Genomic DNA, 19,439 nt, shown 5'->3' on the forward strand with positions numbered 1-19,439 from the left:
GCCTATAACAGCAAGAGGCTTTGCGCGTCTTGTCCCAGGTTTAGGAACGAGTCTGGCAACGGACCGGACTTTGTCGAAGGAGGGGCGCAGTCGGCATCTCAAAAAAACCAGAAAAGAAAAAGAAGAAGAAAAAAAAAGGGGGGGGGGGGGGGGAGAGGTCCATGGCCGGACGGGGAGCACATATGTTCCTTCCATGAACCAGGCTCCGTCCAGAGTCGATATTCTGCTCTGATTAATACTTGCAGAGGGCGATACAAAAACTCATGATGGGTCTAAACCCGACGGGCCGGGAACCAAATGATCAAGTCGGACCATTATGGAGGCCTATCACCAATGCACGAGAGCACAAAGCACAATGGTTACCAAATGTGAACACCAATCACTCAGCGTTTGTTCCTCTTTTTTTTTGTTATTGTTGTTATGGTTGCGTGAGATACTACTCGTGCAAAATCCAACACCAGCATAACTCATCCAACGTGGTGATACTCTGTTTTCATCCTTTTCTCGTGCGTTTTTGTACCTATGAGCCAGAAGAAGAGAAAAATAGATAAGTCTAGCAGGACCCTGAGCCACAGCCCCCAAAATTTCCTCTTTGTAACCGCTCGAATGCATTTTATGTCCACCCCCTCCCCCTTAATCCCCCGGAAAAAGAGCATGCAGAAACTATGTGCAAAAAGAAAACCGAAAAGGAAACAAGTGAAGAGAACTTTTTTCTTCGCCTAGCAGCAAGAGGCGAGAGGAAGAAGATGAATCCATCGATGAAATAAAATAACCCCGCCAAAGAAAAAAGTAGGCCGATGATTGTCATATCGGTCCTATGCCGATTACGCCGGAGAAGAGACTTTCATCAACCCATGCCCGGAGCCTCTTCCTGAGGAAGAGCAACTTGCTTTCACTTCAATCCGAGACCCAACCTTCTTACCCCATCGTGTTCGTCTCTGATTAATCCGCGCTCTCTCGATTATTTCCGATCCGACTCCCGCCCATAGACGTATATCGCCGGCCACCTGGCAGCATCTCTTTGCCATGTCCCTTCCTTGACGAGAAGCAAGGAACGTTTACAATCATCCAATGACGACAGTACTAGCGGGCCCATTTCGCCTGATCCCAAGAAACGTTCTCAACTCGACGGCAATAAGAGTGGAAGATTGCCCAAGATCAGCTCGCGGCCATGCCGCAACCTTCAAAGCCTGGCAGCTGTCGAAAAAAAAAAATCCCATACGAGCTGCGTAATTCGTAAAAACATTCTTGTCTTGTCGCGCTCTGCCCTCAGGATATTTGGGCCTTCGTGGCCAGCTCTTTCGCTTCTTTGTAAAGGAACTCAATGTTGTCCAGATGTATTTCCCCATCGTCTTGGCTGACTGCTTCGTAGTATGCAATCAAGTTCTCGAGGCCAGTTATGTTGGCCGTCGCCCCCGTGGCATCCGCCACTGCACATGCCCGAAACTCCTCAAACATCTCCAAATCAAAATGCCGGGCCAAGAAATGAGACCAGAACCGATAAAGGGATATCATGTCGCCAGGGATCTCCCCAGCCAAAGCGTTCAGCCGTTTGGAGAGCGCACGTGTACGAAATTCAGGATATGGAATGTTGTCAATGCGAGACTCTGTAGCCGAGTTCTCGCCTCGGACACGCATCACTAGATGTGCGCGTTGGGACGGACTCGACATGTCGCTGCTGCTGCTGCTGCTGCTGCCGCCGCCGCCGCCGTAGCCACCAGACGCTGTCTCATCGCCACAGGCCACAATGCCTTCATCCAACTAGGACTGGAGGACCTCGGCGGACTGGGCGTGATTGCCATTGATCAAGGGCGCGCTCTCCGCGTGAGACTCGGCAGAGCCATTGACGAGTGGTTCAATCTTGGACCCGGACTCCGAGTGGGCACCAGCCTGCTCAGACGTTCCCGGCTGGAATTCGGGAACCTGAGCTGAAAGCTGTGTCTCGGGTCCGGCACCGTTCAACAGACCGTTGATCTGCCCCGCAGGCAACTCGGTAGGGTAGGTAACGTAGCCATTCTCAGTGCCGTTGGGGTATGCGGACGGCGAAACAACAGGGTAGTCGCCCAGCATGCCATGGTCGTATGGGGCCATGGCGTGAAGCGAGCGCGGGTAAAAGTACTGAGGCCCAGCGTTGCGCGCGGACTCGAAGCGGAGCTCCATCTTGGAGTAGACGAATTTCTGCCAATGCGTGCGAGAGCGCAGTCTCTCGATACCATCATCTCCAATAACATAGTCCAATTGGGGGCACTCGGCACAGATTGCGCGCAGAGTTTGAGGGTCGGCGACGGTACGGACCCTGGAAAAACCAAGTACGAGCTCCAAGGGCACGAAACCCTGGCTGTCCATGTGCTTACGCAAGAACTCGTCCTTCAAGAGATTTTCGACAGAGAAGTAGTACTCAAACTGAGGAATCATGAGGTGTCTGGTCTGCTCGTAAAAAGCAGGGTAGGAGCCAGGGGTCATGGGCATGCCGTAGTCCCAGGAAACCTGGCTCATGTTTGTCTGAACCTGACGCATGCGACCAGAGTTCGAAGGGCCACCGGCTCCACGGAAAGCACCGGAACCGTTGGACTGGCCACGGCCACCACGACCGCCACGAGACTGGGAACCGCCGTATGATGAAGCAAAGCTACCGTTCTGGTGCAGAGGGGGGCTAGTAAACTGGCGCGGGCCTTGGGAGCCGAAGGTGTTGCCGTTGCCCATGTAGGAAGATTGCTGAGAGTGCATGGGCACGTTTCCAGGGTGGCCTCCGCGGCCCCGGTATCCGCCACGACCCCTATCACCGCGACCCTCGCCCCTCTCCCTCACAGGTCCGGCCTGTTCCTGCTTTGTGGTTAGTGCCATCGTTGGTTGGAATCACGCGACAAGAGCAGCACAAGGCAACTTACGTTGGTAGCATTGGACTGCGGCTCCTTATTACGTTCGCTCGAGCTGGGTGCAGACGGCTTGCGCTGCTCCTTGCTGGACGCCTCCATGGAAGCGCGCTTGTTGTTTGCAGCAGGGGGCTGAGAGTTGGTCCTGATCGGTGCGTTGCCATCTCGGGCACGCTCACGAGCCTCGCTTCCTGACTTGCTAGAAGGGACAGCAGCAGCGGCAGGCTTGTCGGCAGCAGCGGCGGCGGCCGATGCACCGTGCCCACCGCGAGAGGCGACGTCGCGTCCACCACGAGCGCCACCGCGTCCTCCTCGAGATCCTCTCACTGAGGGAATAGGGGTGGAGAACTGAACAGTGGGTACGAAGTCCATGCGCTCCCACTTCTCCTTGGAACGTCCTTTTGAGGCAGCGTCATCCTGGACGTCAGCGTCTGGCCGCTCAGTCTTGTCGGAGGGCTTGCGCTTGTCCTCCTTGACGGTCTCCTTGACCGCCGTCTCGGGCGTAGGCCATGACTGGACATCACCGACGGGAGGAGGCACCTCAGTAGGTCGGCTGTCTCTGTCGATCACCCTAGAACCGCGAGCACCGTTCCTACGGACGGCCACTTCGCCATCGCCAGCCTTGCGCTGAGACTTGCTGGAGGCGGCAACACCGTTCGCCGCTTCAGTGGCGTCGGCGGCCTTGCCCTTCTTTTTGGACTCCTGGCTATTGGGCCAGGCGTCAGCGGAGCTGGATGCGCCGGAAACGCCGTTGACGGGCAGGGTGACGGATGTCTTTGCAGCCTGTGTCTCCTTCCGTTGGGTCCAGATGTTGACCGAGGGGAGCGGTGCCTCGACCAGCTCGATCTTGGGTTGTTCCTTCTCCTGCTCTGCCTGCTTATCCTTCTTGGCATCCTCGCCCGACTCTTTTCCCGCCTTGCCCTTTCTTGGCTTCCTAGAGCCCTTCTTCGGCTCAGCATCGTCGGTCACGCGCGTGGACGCACTTGCTGACCTTACGCTCTTCTCACTTCGTCGAGCGGAGCCCTCGATGACCGCGTCCTCGTCATCGCGTCGAGAGTCGGTGACGGAGGCGGCAGCGGATGTGTTGTTGGTGTTGGCCTCAGCGGGGACAGAAGGAGCGTCCTGTGTGGAGGCGATTTGGGCCTTGAGAGGGGTATTTCTCGAAGTCTCGTCGTCGACGGGGTCGCCGCTCTTGACGGCGCTGGTCTCGACAGTGTTTTGTTCACCGTTTACTGAGTTGGTGGCATCCTTGCCGTTCTCAGTGGGCTGGGTTGCCGATGTGGTGGCCGCCTGGCCCTTGGCGGCTTGAGCGTAGGAGAATGCAGTAGCCATCGTGTCTGATGCTATGTCTGATGCAAAAATATGCATGCGTCGAAAGACTATCGGGGGTATATTGGACCAGGAAAGACGATGTACGGATCCAATCCAGCCAGGCCCCGAAGTAGATAGCCACGAACGGGCTGTGTTGGATCCTGCTAGAGGGTAAACCGAGGTCTACCAGCAACTCCCCGAGCGGAGACAGACCGGAGAGAGCGAACTAACCTCTCCGTGGAGTGTGAGAACGAATTCGGTCGGGCGGCTTTGGGGGCCGTCAAGAGGATCAAGGTGTGGATTGACGTCGTCAGAAGTCGCGAATTGATTTGGGAGGCCCAAAGGTGACAGACAGGACGAGCGGGAGATGCTGGTCCAGTGAAGCTGACGTGGAGGCTTCTGTTGGGCGAAATGCGGGGACGAGAAATCCGACGGAGGCACGCAATTACTGGAATTCAGCAAGGGCGAGCACGACGAGGGATTCCGAGGGGTTGTGGAAGCTGTGTTCCTCGTAACGATGTAGCAGAGTTGGGTGGAGGGCAAGTCAAGAAGAAGGGTTGGTTTGAGAAGCGTGGCGTTCCGGAGATGCTCGGGTTGCGGCGATCTAAGGAAAATGTGAACGACGGTAAACGCAAAGTTTCGATTGGACGACTTTATTGTTGGGCTTGAGGGGTCTTCGTGTACGAAATGCCCGCTGTGTATATGGCGAAAGGGAATTCGGCCGGAGCAAGACGAAAGAACTGAAGAATGACCACAAATATGCCGGGTAAAGGTAGGTCTGCGGAGGGGAGGGAGAGAGAGGAGATTGTGCGGTTGTGGGAGAGGAGGAGAGAAATGTTGCAGGAATAAAATCTGAGGCCCGAGGTTTTTTTTTTTTTTTTGTGAATGAATTTTTTTTCCCTCTCGGAAAGCCGCTACTACCAGGTTGGTACTTGAGGTAAAGGTGGAGGCGTCGACCTGACTTTTTTTTAGCGGGGAGGGGAGGGTAGAGGTGGACTGGGTAACTGCGATGTTTGAGGCGGGCAGGCAGCCAGGCAGGTTGAGGAAGGGACAAAGGTCTAGTACATGTAGGTGGGAAAAGTGCTTCATTCGTCACATTTGGTAAATCAATTCCAGGGCACATCGCTCAGCATTAGGCAGGAGGATTACGGTGAAGCATGCGCCTGAAACGAGATGCATTGGAATGCTTACAGTGATGGTACAAAAAAGTGCGAATACGTGGTTAGCGAAGACGCAGGAACCTTATAGGGGGTAGGTAACTAACGGAAGGCAATTAACGGAAAGCAAGTGCGTTCACGCAGGTGTCTTGGGGCACGCCATGCCGGGTAGGTATTGGGCATTGGATGGAGGGGTGAGAGAAAATGAGTAGCCCTGCCCTGTGGGAGGGGAATTCAGTGTCCCCATCCCATCCGTCCGTCCCGTTGGGGGTAGTGGGCGGACGCCGGGCGGTGACTGACTTATTTCCTACCTGAGGCCATGAGGCAGGGTCGACCAAGTGCCTTGGCCAGTCAGGAAACGTGGATACTGATGGCCTCGGGCAAGTAAGGCGGCTACCCGAGAGGCATTTGTACTGTAGTAACGGCAGAAATCGTCCATCTCTCCGGCAGGGCACCAGCAAAACACGCAACGGCAGAATCAAAAGCACCATCACCAGCACTGGCATTTCGACAAGCTGCTCAGGGCTGGGGACTGAGCGGAACCACGGGCGGCAAAGCAGCAGACGGTTCAATGCCATTAGCACAATATGTAGTCATCAATCTTGGGTCTCGAATTACGTGGAACCTGGAGGCCCGTAAAAATCTTGAAGCAAAGAAAGAAGCCCCAAGAAGAAAGATAAAACCCAAATAGGGAGGGGGAAACCACTTAGGTATTACCCCTCCTCTCGTTCCCCTCTATGGATAAAGTGCTTAATTGCCTCCACTACGATAGGTACCGTTTTCACACGCTCACCACCCTCGCTGTGCACCAGTCCTATCCTGAGGTGTCGGACCGGCCCTGCAAGGTTTTCTGGCTCCTTGCGGCTGCCGTTCCTCTTGCCCTTGACTGACATACCTAAGCCGCTGCAACCTTCCGCATTACATATGCATTGGTACAGGTCTGCTCGCCGGCTTTGGTGGAGTTGCGCGAATATAAGCCGGTTAATTACTAGATAGGCCAAGGCAATTTTTGTACTCATTTCATGTGCTCTTGTTTGTGGGCGATGGTTTCTGTCTGGGTCTTGTTCGCTCGCGTCGTCTGTCATGGAATTTGCGATGTGATGAGAGTGTTGCCGACTTACAGACGTATCGCACTATAACTCAACGCAGCGCAGCGCAATGCAATGCCACGCTTTCCTAACCCCTCGAGCGGGTACGGTAGATGGACGGTTTTCGATCAAACGGACCTTGTGCCCCGGGCCTCCCTCCTTCGTCCCTTCCTTCCAATCTGTACGCAACTAATCGCGCCACGTTCCCTTCCTTCTGCCTGCCTCAAGTCCTTGCCTCGTCGGAAAAGGAAACCATTGGCAACACGTCTCCTTCTAGGAAGTCCCGTCTCGTCTAATATTGTTGGACAAAAAGGTCCGTTTGCTCACCAAACCTTACGGATTACGGGCGGCGGTGCTGCCCCTTGGTACGTACCTACCAAGGACAGGATGCACAATCCAACCCAAAGCTCGCTCGCTGGTTTTCTGTCCGAGACCATGGCTGCCTACGGGATACCGTCGTAGTCCAGACCTACCTATATAGGTATAAAACGTACAAAGCGTACAGAGCGTACAGAGCGCAGTACGGACTGCACAACCTCCCTACATACACCTGCAGATATGAATCACACACGCACAATTCCTTTCCTGTTTGTTTGTAATAGCAGGGCTGAGGGCTGAGGGCTGAGGGCTGAGGGCTGAGGGCTTGAGGGCTGGATCCTACCTTTGCAGCCCGCATTGCAGCCATCCTCCGAAACGCCGCAGCTCTGCACCTTTGGCCTTCAGAGGGGGGTCAATAACCTAACCTTGCCCATACCTGCTTGGTTGACGCCAATTTGGCTTGCGGCGAGGATAACCGCGGCTACCCAACGATCAAGACCGATCCTCCTTGACGATACTGCTTGATACTGCCCTCATTGCGTGACTCAAAAGGATGGAGAATGCCTATCCAGGTATCCAGGTCACCAGAGGGAATTGTCACCAGGCCACATTTGGAAAGTACCCGTCATGACGGCGACGCTGTGCGAGTATTGATTGTGCTTTCACTTCATTCAGTGCCACACACACACACACACACACACACACAAACACACAAACACACGTAAACTACAAGCACACCGCCACGGGCTTTCCCTCTCCGCGTTTGAGGATCGCCCTTCCGACAGCTTCATGCATAGACTCGGTATTGTCCCTATCTAATTTGTAAACAAGGAAAGCGCGGCCAAGTCCGCCTCGGAACGCCGTCTTAGTCATCACATATACCGACGGAGACATGGGGCCTTTCCTGTCTAGGCATGTACCGATAGTGTAGAACGATTTTCCATGCCTGACATGCGTAGTGGGGCAATCCCCGATGCCGGGCTGGCTCTGTCGTCCGATACGCCCACCTGCCGCAGGACGGAGTACTGACAACAACCCGGCCGACCACTTTTTTGTTCTTTTTGTTTTCTGTAGACAGATATGTATACAGATAAATAGACCTGGATATAACGTTTTCTAAGAATATGATCAGCACAGCTTTGCCTGCAATAGATTGCTGACCAACACGAAGCGGGCAAGGCCTGCAAGCTTGCGCCGACATGCCACATCATATGAGATTAATATGTAGTAAAAGAATTCAAAATATATATAAAAGTCGAGGGCAGGAAGCAAAAGGAAGGGGAGGAAATGGAGTAACAAAAAGACGAGAATCCGCCACGCGGCCTCTCTCCCTCTATCCTTCCCAAGCCACGCAAGGAAGGGCGACCTGATTGGCTGCATGGCGGGTTGTTGCGGAAAGCCTGATGGCTCTCCACCATGCATCGCTAAACGCCCAGAAGCCTGCACTTGTAACAATGAAGCAACGCGCTGGAACAAACCACTTGGATCCATGACTAGATAACCTGAAGAAAAGCATTGGTAGCTTAGGCAAGCCGCAGGGCCAGGGAAAATGGTATCGAACGGCACCGTTTCTTCAAACCCCCCCTTTGGTTGCGCTCCTAGGATCTTTGATCACAACCATTAATTCTCCACCAGAGAGCCCTGGGATTCATCTACTTTACTTTTTTTCTCTGCCGTTTTTTCCCCTTCCTATTTGGGGCACAGTGGACTGACTCGTTTCTTGGCTGTGCCAGACTCGACCGTCCGCTTTGTGGGACAGAGCCCTACTTCCGTCCCCCTGGGTCCTTCTGTGGTCTCCATCTGCGAGTGCGGCACTGAAGATTGCCGCAAACTGTAGGTTCACTGAGATGGGGAGAAGAGGGCGTCAGGTGTCTCCAAGACAATACCGTAAACTCTCGTTAAATCGAATAACTGCTAGTGAGCAAGCTAACGGCAAGGGGTATCGCGGCCGCTGTGATAGACATAGTGTGATGGCAGAAGCAGGGGTTAATCATTTACGTCAGCAGCAAGTTAGGTGGCAAGGGTCAGCAAATTGACTTATGATTGGCAGTTAGTACAGTGACCGCCTTCCACCTTAGGCTTAGCGTAGTAGATATCCGCTAGCTGATATCGGCTAGGTTGCTCTCTAGCGGTTATTCGATTCAACAAGAGTCTACGGATACGGTAGGTATATTTATAATTTCTTCTTCTTCTCAGCCTGCACGTACGTGCGGCAATTGCCTGTCGATCATTGTGGGGACATGTCCAAATAGAGCCTGACTCGGTGAGAGGCTTATGGAAAAAGAAAGGTTTAGACAGCGCATGCGGGTGAGAAAGAGAGAGAACGCCGCATCGGCATTTCTCCTGTCGCCGTTCTCGGCAACGTATGTGCTCCGCTCCGCTGGCATCGATTCCATTTCGATGCAGAAAGCAGGCGTGGGCACAGTCCTTCTCAGCTAGGATTCGCTCTTTGAAGGAGACTTCCATAGCGTTCAGCGGCTATGGCCTCCCTATGCCACACTATCGCCACGGCTCGACTATCAGTTATGTTCCTGTTTGACTTGGTGGGCGTGCTTCTTTGTATCCATCAAGCGGATACCTTGTTATGTTATCTGGGACGACCAGAAGGCTATATGCTCCAAAGAGTAAGCCGCATCACGAGACTAGTCCGCCTCGTGTCTGATTCTGAAGGCCACGTGAAGAAGAGTACGGAAATGGGAAACGGACAGGAAGACCCTGATCTACCGTCCACGCCCTCTTGACTAGCTGTACAACTTCCGTTCATCTTCTCTCTGGTAGCGCCCCTTGATGCTGAAGTGTGAAAAGCAAGATCGCACGCGATAGAGAACCAAAAATCCACAATTCGCTGAAGACGGGTTGCCTCTTCAAAGCGCCATATTTGACCCAGGTAGTTTCGTTCATCCATTCAGAAACGCAGTATTGCTGACCAAGAAACCATGGTTGGATTCATTCGTGACACCTCTTTGGCTGGCAGGACGCGCCTGTAACAAAAGATACGGCACGGTAAAACATCAACGACAGCAATGATAACATACGCCGGATTTGTCTGTTTTCGCAACTCTTCCCCGAGCCTCCCTCCCCACCCGGTATTCTGTACAACCGCAAGAAAGAACCTTCCTCTCGGGTTTTGTTACATGACTCAATCCAGCCTTTTAATTTATTTTACCCTGAGTCGATTGTCATAACAGCTGCTATACTCTTTTCCTGGTGATACATGCACTGTACAGCTAACTTCATAACCTTACCCAGTCATCCAGGCAGCCGCTCTTCTGGCTCCGAAGGTGGTGGCCAACCGCAAGCCACTCGAGCCCATGGGGAAGTAGCTGACGAGGTACCACACCAGACAGGCGAGCTGGATGACAGCCGAAATCAAGGTGAGAATGGTGCTGTGGAGCTGTGGCGTGAAGTGTCAGAAATCCCGCCAGCTTGAGTCCAGTCATAGTCGAACTTACACCGAGCGAAAAGTACATGGACAGCGCGAGCGATCCAAAGTAGGCCGCAGTGAATGGCAGACGTGTGCCAGACGTAAGATGTCTCGCGTAAGCCATCGGGCCCATTACGGCCGCGAAGGACGCCAGGAACAGGAGGGAGCCGAGTGTCCAGCTGAAGGGGGAAAGAGCAATAACGTTAGCAGCTAATGGGTGTCTCAAAAACGATCGTCGGAACGAAATTTGATTCGTGCTGGCCGTAGGGACTAATCACGCCGGTCTGTCACCGGATGAGGTGTTTATGGCTAATGGACCATGCGAGATCATCTGGCATAGAGGTGTACAGGGGCGGAGCTCTGCGGTATGTCGCCTCGTTGCCCGATCCAGCTTTGTTCTCGTCGATCTGCCGTGCCGGCAACTAGCCAGGCCCGGAAGCACCCGTTTTGGAAGGGGGAAAGAGGGAGAGAGAGCGGAAACTCCAGGCCATGGGGGCAGAGCCAAAGACAAGAGGGAACTTACAGAATGACAAACTTGCGCGGCCGCACAGATAGCACTGGGAGAAAGACGAAGCAGAGGACGAAGCAGGCAAGGGCGCCTAGGTTGCAGGCACCGAAGATGAGCAGACGGTCCCACCGACTGACTAAATGGGTAGATTCTACGTCAGCGCAGCTGTTACGGAGTAGAGGCAGCGGACACTACACCACCACCTCACAAGTCCGGCTGCTCACATGGCAAACCGAGACATGACGAGGAAGCTAGAGAATGTACCAGCTGCAGGGGGCCTGAGAAGTCTGGAGCTGGGTTGGAGCTCACGGAGCTTCTAGAAGTGGTAGGCTGGAACATGAACGAAAGCAGGATGACTCACGGGTCGCGAACCCCTCCTCCTCTTCCCTTCTGTTGGCAGCAGGCAGAGGCGCACCAGCGCCTTCAGTAGTCGGGAGCTGGATATAACTGTTGTTCTGGAATGGATTGAGCGACTTGATGGACGACATGAGGCCGCTCTGCTGCGCCGTATTGACTGGCACATCTTGATCTCGCCGTGACCAACCCAGGGAGTTCATCGAATCTCTAAAGGAAGTGGACGCCATGTCGTCGATGGGGACCGAAAGTGGCGAGATATATCAATGACGTAGTTGTGCGTAGTTATTGTCTCTTCGGGCTTTCGGGGAGTCCAAAATATAGCAAAGGTGGGAACAAGCGCAGGATCGTTTCCTTCGGGTCGACAATATTATAGTCAAGTGACAGATTTCGACTGTGTCGAAAAGGGGGTCTCGCTCGCGGTCGACTTGCGGAGGCAACGTAATTGGGCCAAGGGCGAAGCCGGTATGATCTCCGTCGCTGGTTATTGCAAGGGCACGGGGAGGGAGGATAGGTGTAGTAGCGCGGCAAACGAGCGTTAGGGAAACGGGCGCCGAGCTTCTTCTCCACAACTAAAACGGTCAGCTCGGTCGGTACACAGAACCATCATCCATGGCTATGATTTTTATGGGAGGAGGGAGGGGAGGGGGGGTATTCGGAAACCACGTACAATGAAATGTGCCAAGAGGGCGGACTATTTGGTGACCACCTGTTCGGTTTGTGATACGACGTAGGGTGGTGGTCGTTCTGGTAGTGACAGCCTAGTGTCCGCGCGTACCGCACCGCGTAGTTGCGACGTAAGTCTGTCGTCGAGGTAGAGGGCGGGGGCGAGGGCGAAGGCAGAGGCGCAAGACTGCGAACCGAAGGAGAAAGGAGGGTCGCTAAGGCAGTTGCTGAACACGAAGACGAAAGGGCTGGCTGATGGAGGATGGAGTTGATGGAACTGAATGGAGGTTGAATGTGCTAGGCAAGGCAAGGCAGGGTAAAGCTTGAGGATGTCTCAGAGCAGTTGCGCAGGTGCACCGGGTGCGGTTGGGCCTGGCCAATCAACTCTGCCTTCCCTCCCCCGGGTGGGTGGGTACGTGCTCATTGTAGTGTCAAGTCACAGCCCGTATCGCTTATGGCAGCCGTCCAACCAAAGTTGATGGCGGCTTGGTTCCACTTCTCTCTCAGGGTCTGCAGTTCATTCTTATCACCTAATCGGCGAGACACGATTGGAGGCATCTCGTCTCCCCACCCCCAAGCAGACCTCCTCACAGAGGCACTTTGCAACCTTCAGGAGATCGTAGATGGGAATGTTAGCTGTAATGGGGTTAACGCCTGCTGTTCAGTTGATACAGTGCGGCTGCAGCTCTGAGACTCGCTGCTGGTAGCCGTGCATAAGGGGGAAGTCGAAGCCGTATCGAGAAGGCGAGGCCAGTCGGGGTAGCATTCTCTTCCGGCATTTCAGTTGATGTGCCGATGATCACGTCCCCGCCGAGGGCGATTACCCGTAGACAGCCGACACGAAGGGTGCTGTGTCGGGGTGAGAAGACTGAGCGGAGAACAAGAGAGCTACACCACCAATCGCCTCATGTCATCCGAGGAGACAAGGTCACACACGGTATGGGTTATGGTAGGATGCCTTGCATCATATCAGCCTCTTGAGTGTCTAATGTGCTTACTTGATTGTGCGGGTGGGTGTGCATCACCCCAACCCGTGCACGCCCGCAGCATCAACAACCGCAACAAGACAGCCGTTAGGCACCACATTGTTGTTGTTGTTGTTGTTGGAGAACCGCAGGAGAGGGAGGAGACCAGGAGCAACAAGATCCAGGCGGTAAAGGATGTCGTGTCTGATCAGAATCGCCCAAGACTTTAACGCCGCCACACGCGAAGCGGGCCGATTGCCACGACGACGCTGAAAGTACTCAGGATTTCGGTTTTACAGGCTGTCCCTTTGATACGTTATGCCAACAAACCGACAGCTTGGGTGTCGACAGCGCTTTCCCTGGTAGGAATGGGAAGTGCTGGCCGCAATCGCGCAGGCTCTCGTCCAACCAGCGGCTGAGCCCGTCACGCATGCCATGGGTAAGGTGTTGTTGCAGCAGGGAAAACCGGTTTTTCCAACAAGGCGATGCGGATGAGACAGAATCCCATGTGTCGAGCCAAGGGCAGTCTGGGGCGTTTCTGTCTTCGGGTTCCTGGCTGGCCTGTTTTGGAGCCATGGACAGCCCAGTTCGATTCCGTTCGTGATGTTCTTTTTTTGAGGGCGAGCCAGACATTAGGAAGTGCATGACCAGCTTACTCTGGCCGATCGTTAAGCAGGTCCCGATGAGGGTGGTGAGTCGTCGTGGCCGGCGCGGGTCCAAGAGGTGGGTTGGTGTCTTAGTTAGCTGGTTGGAGGCATCACGGGGCCCGGCCGATGCCCTCCACCAAGTCCCGACCTTGTCGGAAAGGCTGCCAGAACGCTCCGGCGAGGAGCAACCGGGGGTGTCCACCCCCCCAGAATATGAGACGAGTCAGGAGACGCAGGTGAAAGTGACAAGCCTCGACCAGATGATATAGTGTTTCTATTAGTAGGATGCTGCCCTGATATAAATGCTAGCGCGTTTCCCTTTGCCACGGAGGCAAGGGAAGAGAGAAGAGAAGCTAGAAAGGACAAAAACAAATCCCGAGACGACAGACTGCATCCACGCTGATTTGGGGCATACAGGCCAAGCAAGAGGAGGTAGGTGAAGATGACCCTTCCTGGATCCGGGAGAGGAAGAAGAGGAAAGGGAAAAGGACGCACAGAGTTGTTGACATGGAAGGACAGAAACACCAACTGGACGGCTACTTCCTGATCCAATGCATCAGAGGCTTACGGATACTACAACTTACAAGTACTTGGATTCGTCGACGCACAGACCACAGAGTCAACCGCGGAAGGAAAGCGCGCACCCACATCGCCTACATCAACGCAGGCGCTGGAACGGGATCGCGAGATCAAGCAGAAGAGAAGGGAAGAGACTCTTGGCCGGACAAACTTGGCCGAATCTTCAGGGAGAAAGCCGGAACACCCCGGTCCAGAGCTCGATCACTACCTGGTGATTACCGACACTCTTGCGTAAGCTGTCCAAGATTCGCGCCCGCAGGCTCCGAAGCCCCTGCACTACAGCTGCAGCATCAAACATCGAACAGCGAACAGCATCCATCCATTTGTTTCTTGAAAGCTGTCTTTTCGACCTCTCCAACACCACACGCTGTCCTTTCAACGCTGCCTTTTTGTCGCATCACATCGACGTTTGCGATTCAGTACAGGCAAACCCCCTCACACATCTCCATACTCGCTGGCCAACTGGCCCACTTGGGCACCACCGGGGATTCTGCTCCAGCCTTCGGCAGGTCGAAAGTCAAATTTGGCGCTAGCCTCGCTCGACTCGCGAGCTGCTACTACGTAGGACCTTGACAGCGCAACTTACACAGACGGCCCACCACCTTACTGATTGCCACATACCTGCCTCACCATATAGATTATCGCGCGTCGGCAAGGCCTTTGCTTCCTAGGTAATTACCCAGGGTACCTATCATATTTACGTCTGCCTTTTCAATCTCGTCTTTACCTGCCCATTCCAGCTTACTCAACTTGGAGCTTTTTTTTTTTTTTTTCTTTCCCGCACTCTGGCCCCCCTCCCCCGGCGCATTCAAACACCAATCTCAACGACAACCTTGGAAAGACGCACAACCGGCGATCGGCAGGGATCATCACACTTTGCAACCCCGAGCCGACTTCCGACCCCGATCTTGGCCCCATCCATCCCCAGTCTCGTCTCTCTCTTTCTCTCTCTCCAAACCCTCCAGAGTCGCGGCCAGTCTGTGTTCCCCGCGGAGGAGTCATTTCATCTCAGACGCTTCTTCAAAGAATCCCCAACAACAGCCAACTCGCCCGCCCGACCGTAGAAACCCACTGCACGTCAGCCGAACCGCTCTTCCGTCGTGTCTGCCCACACGGCCGCTGCACTGCACCTCCCCGGACTCTTCGATCCAGAGGCACATTATCATTAAGGTTAGTGGACCGCTTACTGCCCCACCATCCCTCTCTTCCTCTCTCCCTGCTTCCCGCGACTCAGCCTCAAGCAACCGCCTCTTCCGCCACCGGTTTTATACATGGCGGTCTGGCCCTGCTCCCTCTCACATTGGTTTCCTTCCATTCTTTTCCCTTGACTCTGCCACTTGTGCGACGGATCTAATCTCTGACTGGTGTAAAAGACAGCCGTCAGCTTCGGCTTGGTTGCACGTTCCGTTTTGGTGTCCTCGCATCACACAACGCTACGTCGTCTCATCCAAAGTCCCAAGTACATCCCTCGAAGCTGGCAAGTCTAGTAGGTTGAGGTACCGAAGCCCCAAGGACCGACAGCCACCGCGCCGACCTGCGCAGACACAATTGCGACTCCCCGACCCGTCCGAACCACCACTCCACCAGGTCCGTCACCTTCATCGCCCCCAAACGTATTCCCTTCTCCTACTCCTCTTGCCCGTCATTGCCCACCCTCACCTCAGTTGATTATCCCGCCTTTCTCTAGCTCGTCACAAATAGCATCAGCGCCAACTATAGTACAGCAGCAGGACCAAGACCATCCACACAGAAAAAGCACACCGCCTTACTCTACCGGGCAAGAGGCGAAAAAAGAGCTGCTTGCTCTCTTGTTCCTCGCTCTATCCACCACTGTCACCATCGGTTTCTTACCTCTTGTGCAACGTCAAGCGTCAGGCGCAAGCCGAGCCAAAGCGTTCTCATTACCATTTGAGAGCGAAAGGAACGCCAGCCGCCGTGCACCTACCTACATTGCTACCCACCACCCACACTCTTGTCCCGTAAGTCGGTTGGCTCCTTTCCTTCCATGTCGCTTCGACTGGCCCATCCCCCGTTCCCCTCCCGCTGTCCTCTCATTCTGGTGCATGTTCTGTCCCCAGTTCGGGGACATTTCATGCCCTTAGCACACCCGACAACACCTTAAAGTCCTGTCTTGTCGCATCCTAACCGGCCCTACCCTCCCCCTCCTCTTCCCCAAACCCCTTCATGACCCCTACTCTTTGAGCCTGGAACCTGCTTCATCCGCAGGCCTTACTCTCTTATTCCACATTCCAGAGACCGGACTGAGTGTTAGTCCTGACCCGCTTCCCTCCCTTGCAGCACAACAGAGACAGCGCCCCCCCGGTTTCCACTCTAGACCGAGTGAACGGCGGTTGTCACTGCCCGCCTATCTTTACCCCAAAGGGACTTTGTACCAAAACCCCAACCCAAACCCAACACGAGCTTTGAACCCTTTTCCATCTCCGCAGGCACTTTGTGCCCCCCCCCCCCCCATTTTCCCACCCCCCAGTCATCCCCGTCCCCAAGATACAGGACAGTGAGTACCTTGGTACCCCTCGCCTCCCCCCCGTGTCATCCCCTCATCGCCCTCGGTGTCGGTGTCCCGCATAGGCTACTTTAGCACTTGGGCGTCGCGCATTTAACGAATACTTGACAGCACACTCGTCTGCCCGCAAAACGCAGAGTACCAAACTAATTATTCGCCAGCCAGCCAGCCCAGCCCCGAGGCTCCTACACCACCATTTCCACTTCCTCTTACTCACACTCTTACCCGGCTCCCCGACACCGCATTTCCATCTCGTCGCAGCAAAAAACGAGCCAACTCTCCTTCTTTCACCTCCCACCAATACTCGCTCCTCATTTTCTCTGTTCCAGTAGAAAACAGGCAGCCATCCATTCTGCATACCTACACCTTGTGCGACTGACCGACAGCCTTCCTCTCATTTGCGCCTCTCTCCGGTCCCCAACGCCGCCTTTATTACTTAGGGCGCCATCCCCCCGCACATCCATCGCACTGCGTTGAATGGCCGTGTAACAACGGCTCTGTGTGCTGTCGGTCAACATTGCATAGTTCCGACTCTTTTTTGTCCCCTTTCTCCGTCCCTCTGCCTCTCGGTGAGTCAGTCCTTCTCTGGTTGCGTTTTCCTCTCTGCACTTCCCTTTCTTGCCTCGATGGCGTTTGGAGCTGCCTGTGCCTTTGGAGCACACTTGCATGTCCGACTGCCGAATTGTGTGTGTGTGTGTGTGTGTGCGCGATAGAAGGAACTGCCACCTGCGCGTTCTGAATGGCAGCACAACTCTGACTTTTGTCCCATCACTACTGCAATACGTCGTCGCATTGCTGACTCGTAGCTTTTTAGAGTCACCACCTCGAACTAAACCTTGTCCGACTCTTTTCCCCAAGCGTCGTAGATCCGACTTGGATCTGATTCTCGCCCAAGAGAAGCGGTGTGAATATTACCAGGTCTGCGCGGCCCTCAACAATCGCGGAACCTCAATCTACCTCTACAACACACCTAGCTCAACCCCGTGTGAGTAGTGCACATAATGGCACAACACGGCTTCAGCCAGTTCAATGGTGGCCACGGCGGCGGTGGAAGCATCGACCCCAACGACCTGGCCATGGGAGGAAACTATGGGTCATCCTATTCGAACAACTACATCTCGAACTCCGCAAGCAACTCGAACGGCTTCTCGAGTGGCTCCGCTCTCTTTGGCGACGACGAGCTCCTTGATGGTCTTGGAAGCCCGACCGAGGCTCCGCCTGGTATGCATGGCCATGGCCATGACTTCGGTGGCGGCGGCGGCGGCGGCGGCGGTGGTGGTGGTGGTGGGATGCCAGACATGGGCATGGGCTTCAACCAGACAATTTACGGTTCCCACCATGGCCTGGACCAAAATCATATCAACGGTTACTCCAACACTCCGGACGGCGATCCGATCCAGAGCCCTTTCGTTCACAGTTTCAACAACTCGCAGTTCAGTCAGATGCACCACCGCCAGACGCTTGGCACATCGCTCCAGTCTCCCATCTCCTACTCTGGCTCACCCCTGACTGGTTCTGACTTGACTGGCGAGGCGGCTGATGCCAACTATCTCAACGCCAAAAATAGAGCTAGGATGGCTCAAGCGATGCAACGAAAGAGCTCCTCGACCAACACCCGCAGCCCCATGACTCCAAAGTCAGCGATGCACTCTGTGCCCATGGCGACGCAGGAATCTTCTGGCTTTGGCCCGCAGTCCATTCGAACTCAGGCTATCCACGAGAAGTCACCATCCGGTGGCCAGTGGATGCAGACCCCTGCTGGCAGTATGGCGGCATCGTACGGCTCTGGCTTCTCTTCACCTATTCAACCGGGGCTTGCTCAGCTCAACGAAGTCATGATGAAGGGCGGCACCTCGATGCCTGCAAAGCTGGGTGTCCAGCCCGGAAGTGCGGTCTCGTCTCAGGAGATGAAGCGCAAGCGGCGCAGAGAGTCCCATAACCTCGTCGAGCGACGTCGACGAGACAACATCAACGAGAGAATTCAGGATCTTAGCCGCTTGGTGCCTGCGCATCGCTTGGAGGATGAGAAGATACGTAAGATGATCCAGAACGGTACTCCTTTGTCGCCTACGCTGTCGGGAATTTCCAACCCCTCCCAGGCTACCTCGGGTCTAGCCGGGCCAGGCGCCCGTCGCGCAGCTGGCGCAACAGGCAACATTACGACCGGCCTTCCCCTCGAGGACAAAGACAAGGGCCCCAACAAGGGAGACATCCTCAACGGCGCTGTCAGCTGGACAAGAGACCTGATGTGGATGCTGCACCTCAAGCTCCAACAGCAGGAAGAGCTGATGAACGTCATTGCAGAACTCGGTGGCCACTTCCCATTCGAGTTGACCGAGGACGAGAAGCGCATGCAGACCGAGCTGGTGGAGGCCATCTCCAAAAACGACGCCATGGGTTACTCGCGCACAAGTGGATCCGGCCTCAGAGTACCCCATCACACCGACTTCCGCGGCGAACCCATCAACGGCTCGGGCAATTCGGTCGAGGGTGTCTCCGTCAGCCCCGGCGACAACCATGGTACGGGCCTGACCAACGACCTAGGGGCTGGCAACGAATTTTGGAACGACCCGGATGATGATGACAGCGGCCCGGCGTCGCTAAACTTCAAGGAAGAGGATGAGTTCGGCATGGATCTGACGCAATAGGACTGTGGCGTCCATACCAACTTTCCTCTGTTCCAGTAGTGATGCTGGCGCCACCTAGGCCTTGTTTCCCGTTGCAGAGGGACAGTTCTTCTTGTTTAGTTCCCCTGCTCCCTCTTCTTTGCATTCGCGCAGGCAAGTTTCTTTTCTTGCATCCATCTGGTCGTTGGGGGTTTTAAGGATTTCGGTTGCGAACGGCGTTGCAGGGACATTTACCTGGTGGGCTGGAGGCTTGCCAGCTGGGCAGTGCAGCATATTGTGGAGGAAGGGGACTCGTGGGTGCGTGCGCGAGCGGGTTTGATCTCATGGGATTTTGCTTCTTTCCATTTCAGGTCTCATTCTGGTTTCTCTGGTGTCGGTTTCCTATCGAGCATTCATCT

At 54.7% G+C, this 19,439-nt stretch overlaps 3 protein-coding genes across 3 annotated transcripts; 1 reads left to right on the forward strand and 2 right to left on the reverse strand.

The window, feature by feature from the left end:
* Positions 1-1,761: 1,761 nt before the first annotated feature.
* GLRG_03870 (La domain-containing protein) lies at positions 1,762-4,205 on the reverse strand (the record flags this gene model as incomplete). The annotated part of the gene is made up of 2 exons (XM_008094555.1): positions 1,762-2,823; positions 2,889-4,205. 2 exons carry the CDS (start codon positions 4,203-4,205, stop codon positions 1,762-1,764), a joined length of 2,379 nt encoding a protein of 792 aa, XP_008092746.1.
* A 5,783-nt stretch (positions 4,206-9,988) lies between these two features.
* Positions 9,989-11,263, reverse strand: GLRG_03871 (uncharacterized protein; the record flags this gene model as incomplete). Its single annotated transcript, XM_008094556.1, has 4 exons — positions 9,989-10,141; positions 10,200-10,350; positions 10,695-10,815; positions 11,041-11,263. The coding sequence occupies 4 exons, from the start codon at positions 11,261-11,263 to the stop codon at positions 9,989-9,991; spliced, it is 648 nt and encodes a 215-aa protein (XP_008092747.1).
* A 6,152-nt stretch (positions 11,264-17,415) lies between these two features.
* Positions 17,416-19,062, forward strand: GLRG_03872 (helix-loop-helix DNA-binding domain-containing protein; the record flags this gene model as incomplete). The annotated part of the gene is made up of 1 exon (XM_008094557.1): positions 17,416-19,062. One exon carries the CDS (start codon positions 17,416-17,418, stop codon positions 19,060-19,062), a length of 1,647 nt encoding a protein of 548 aa, XP_008092748.1.
* Between the last annotated feature and the right edge of the window lie 377 nt (positions 19,063-19,439).

Source organism: Colletotrichum graminicola (assembly GCF_000149035.1).
Source record: "Colletotrichum graminicola M1.001 genomic scaffold supercont1.12, whole genome shotgun sequence".
Lineage (NCBI taxonomy): Eukaryota > Fungi > Ascomycota > Sordariomycetes > Glomerellales > Glomerellaceae > Colletotrichum > Colletotrichum graminicola.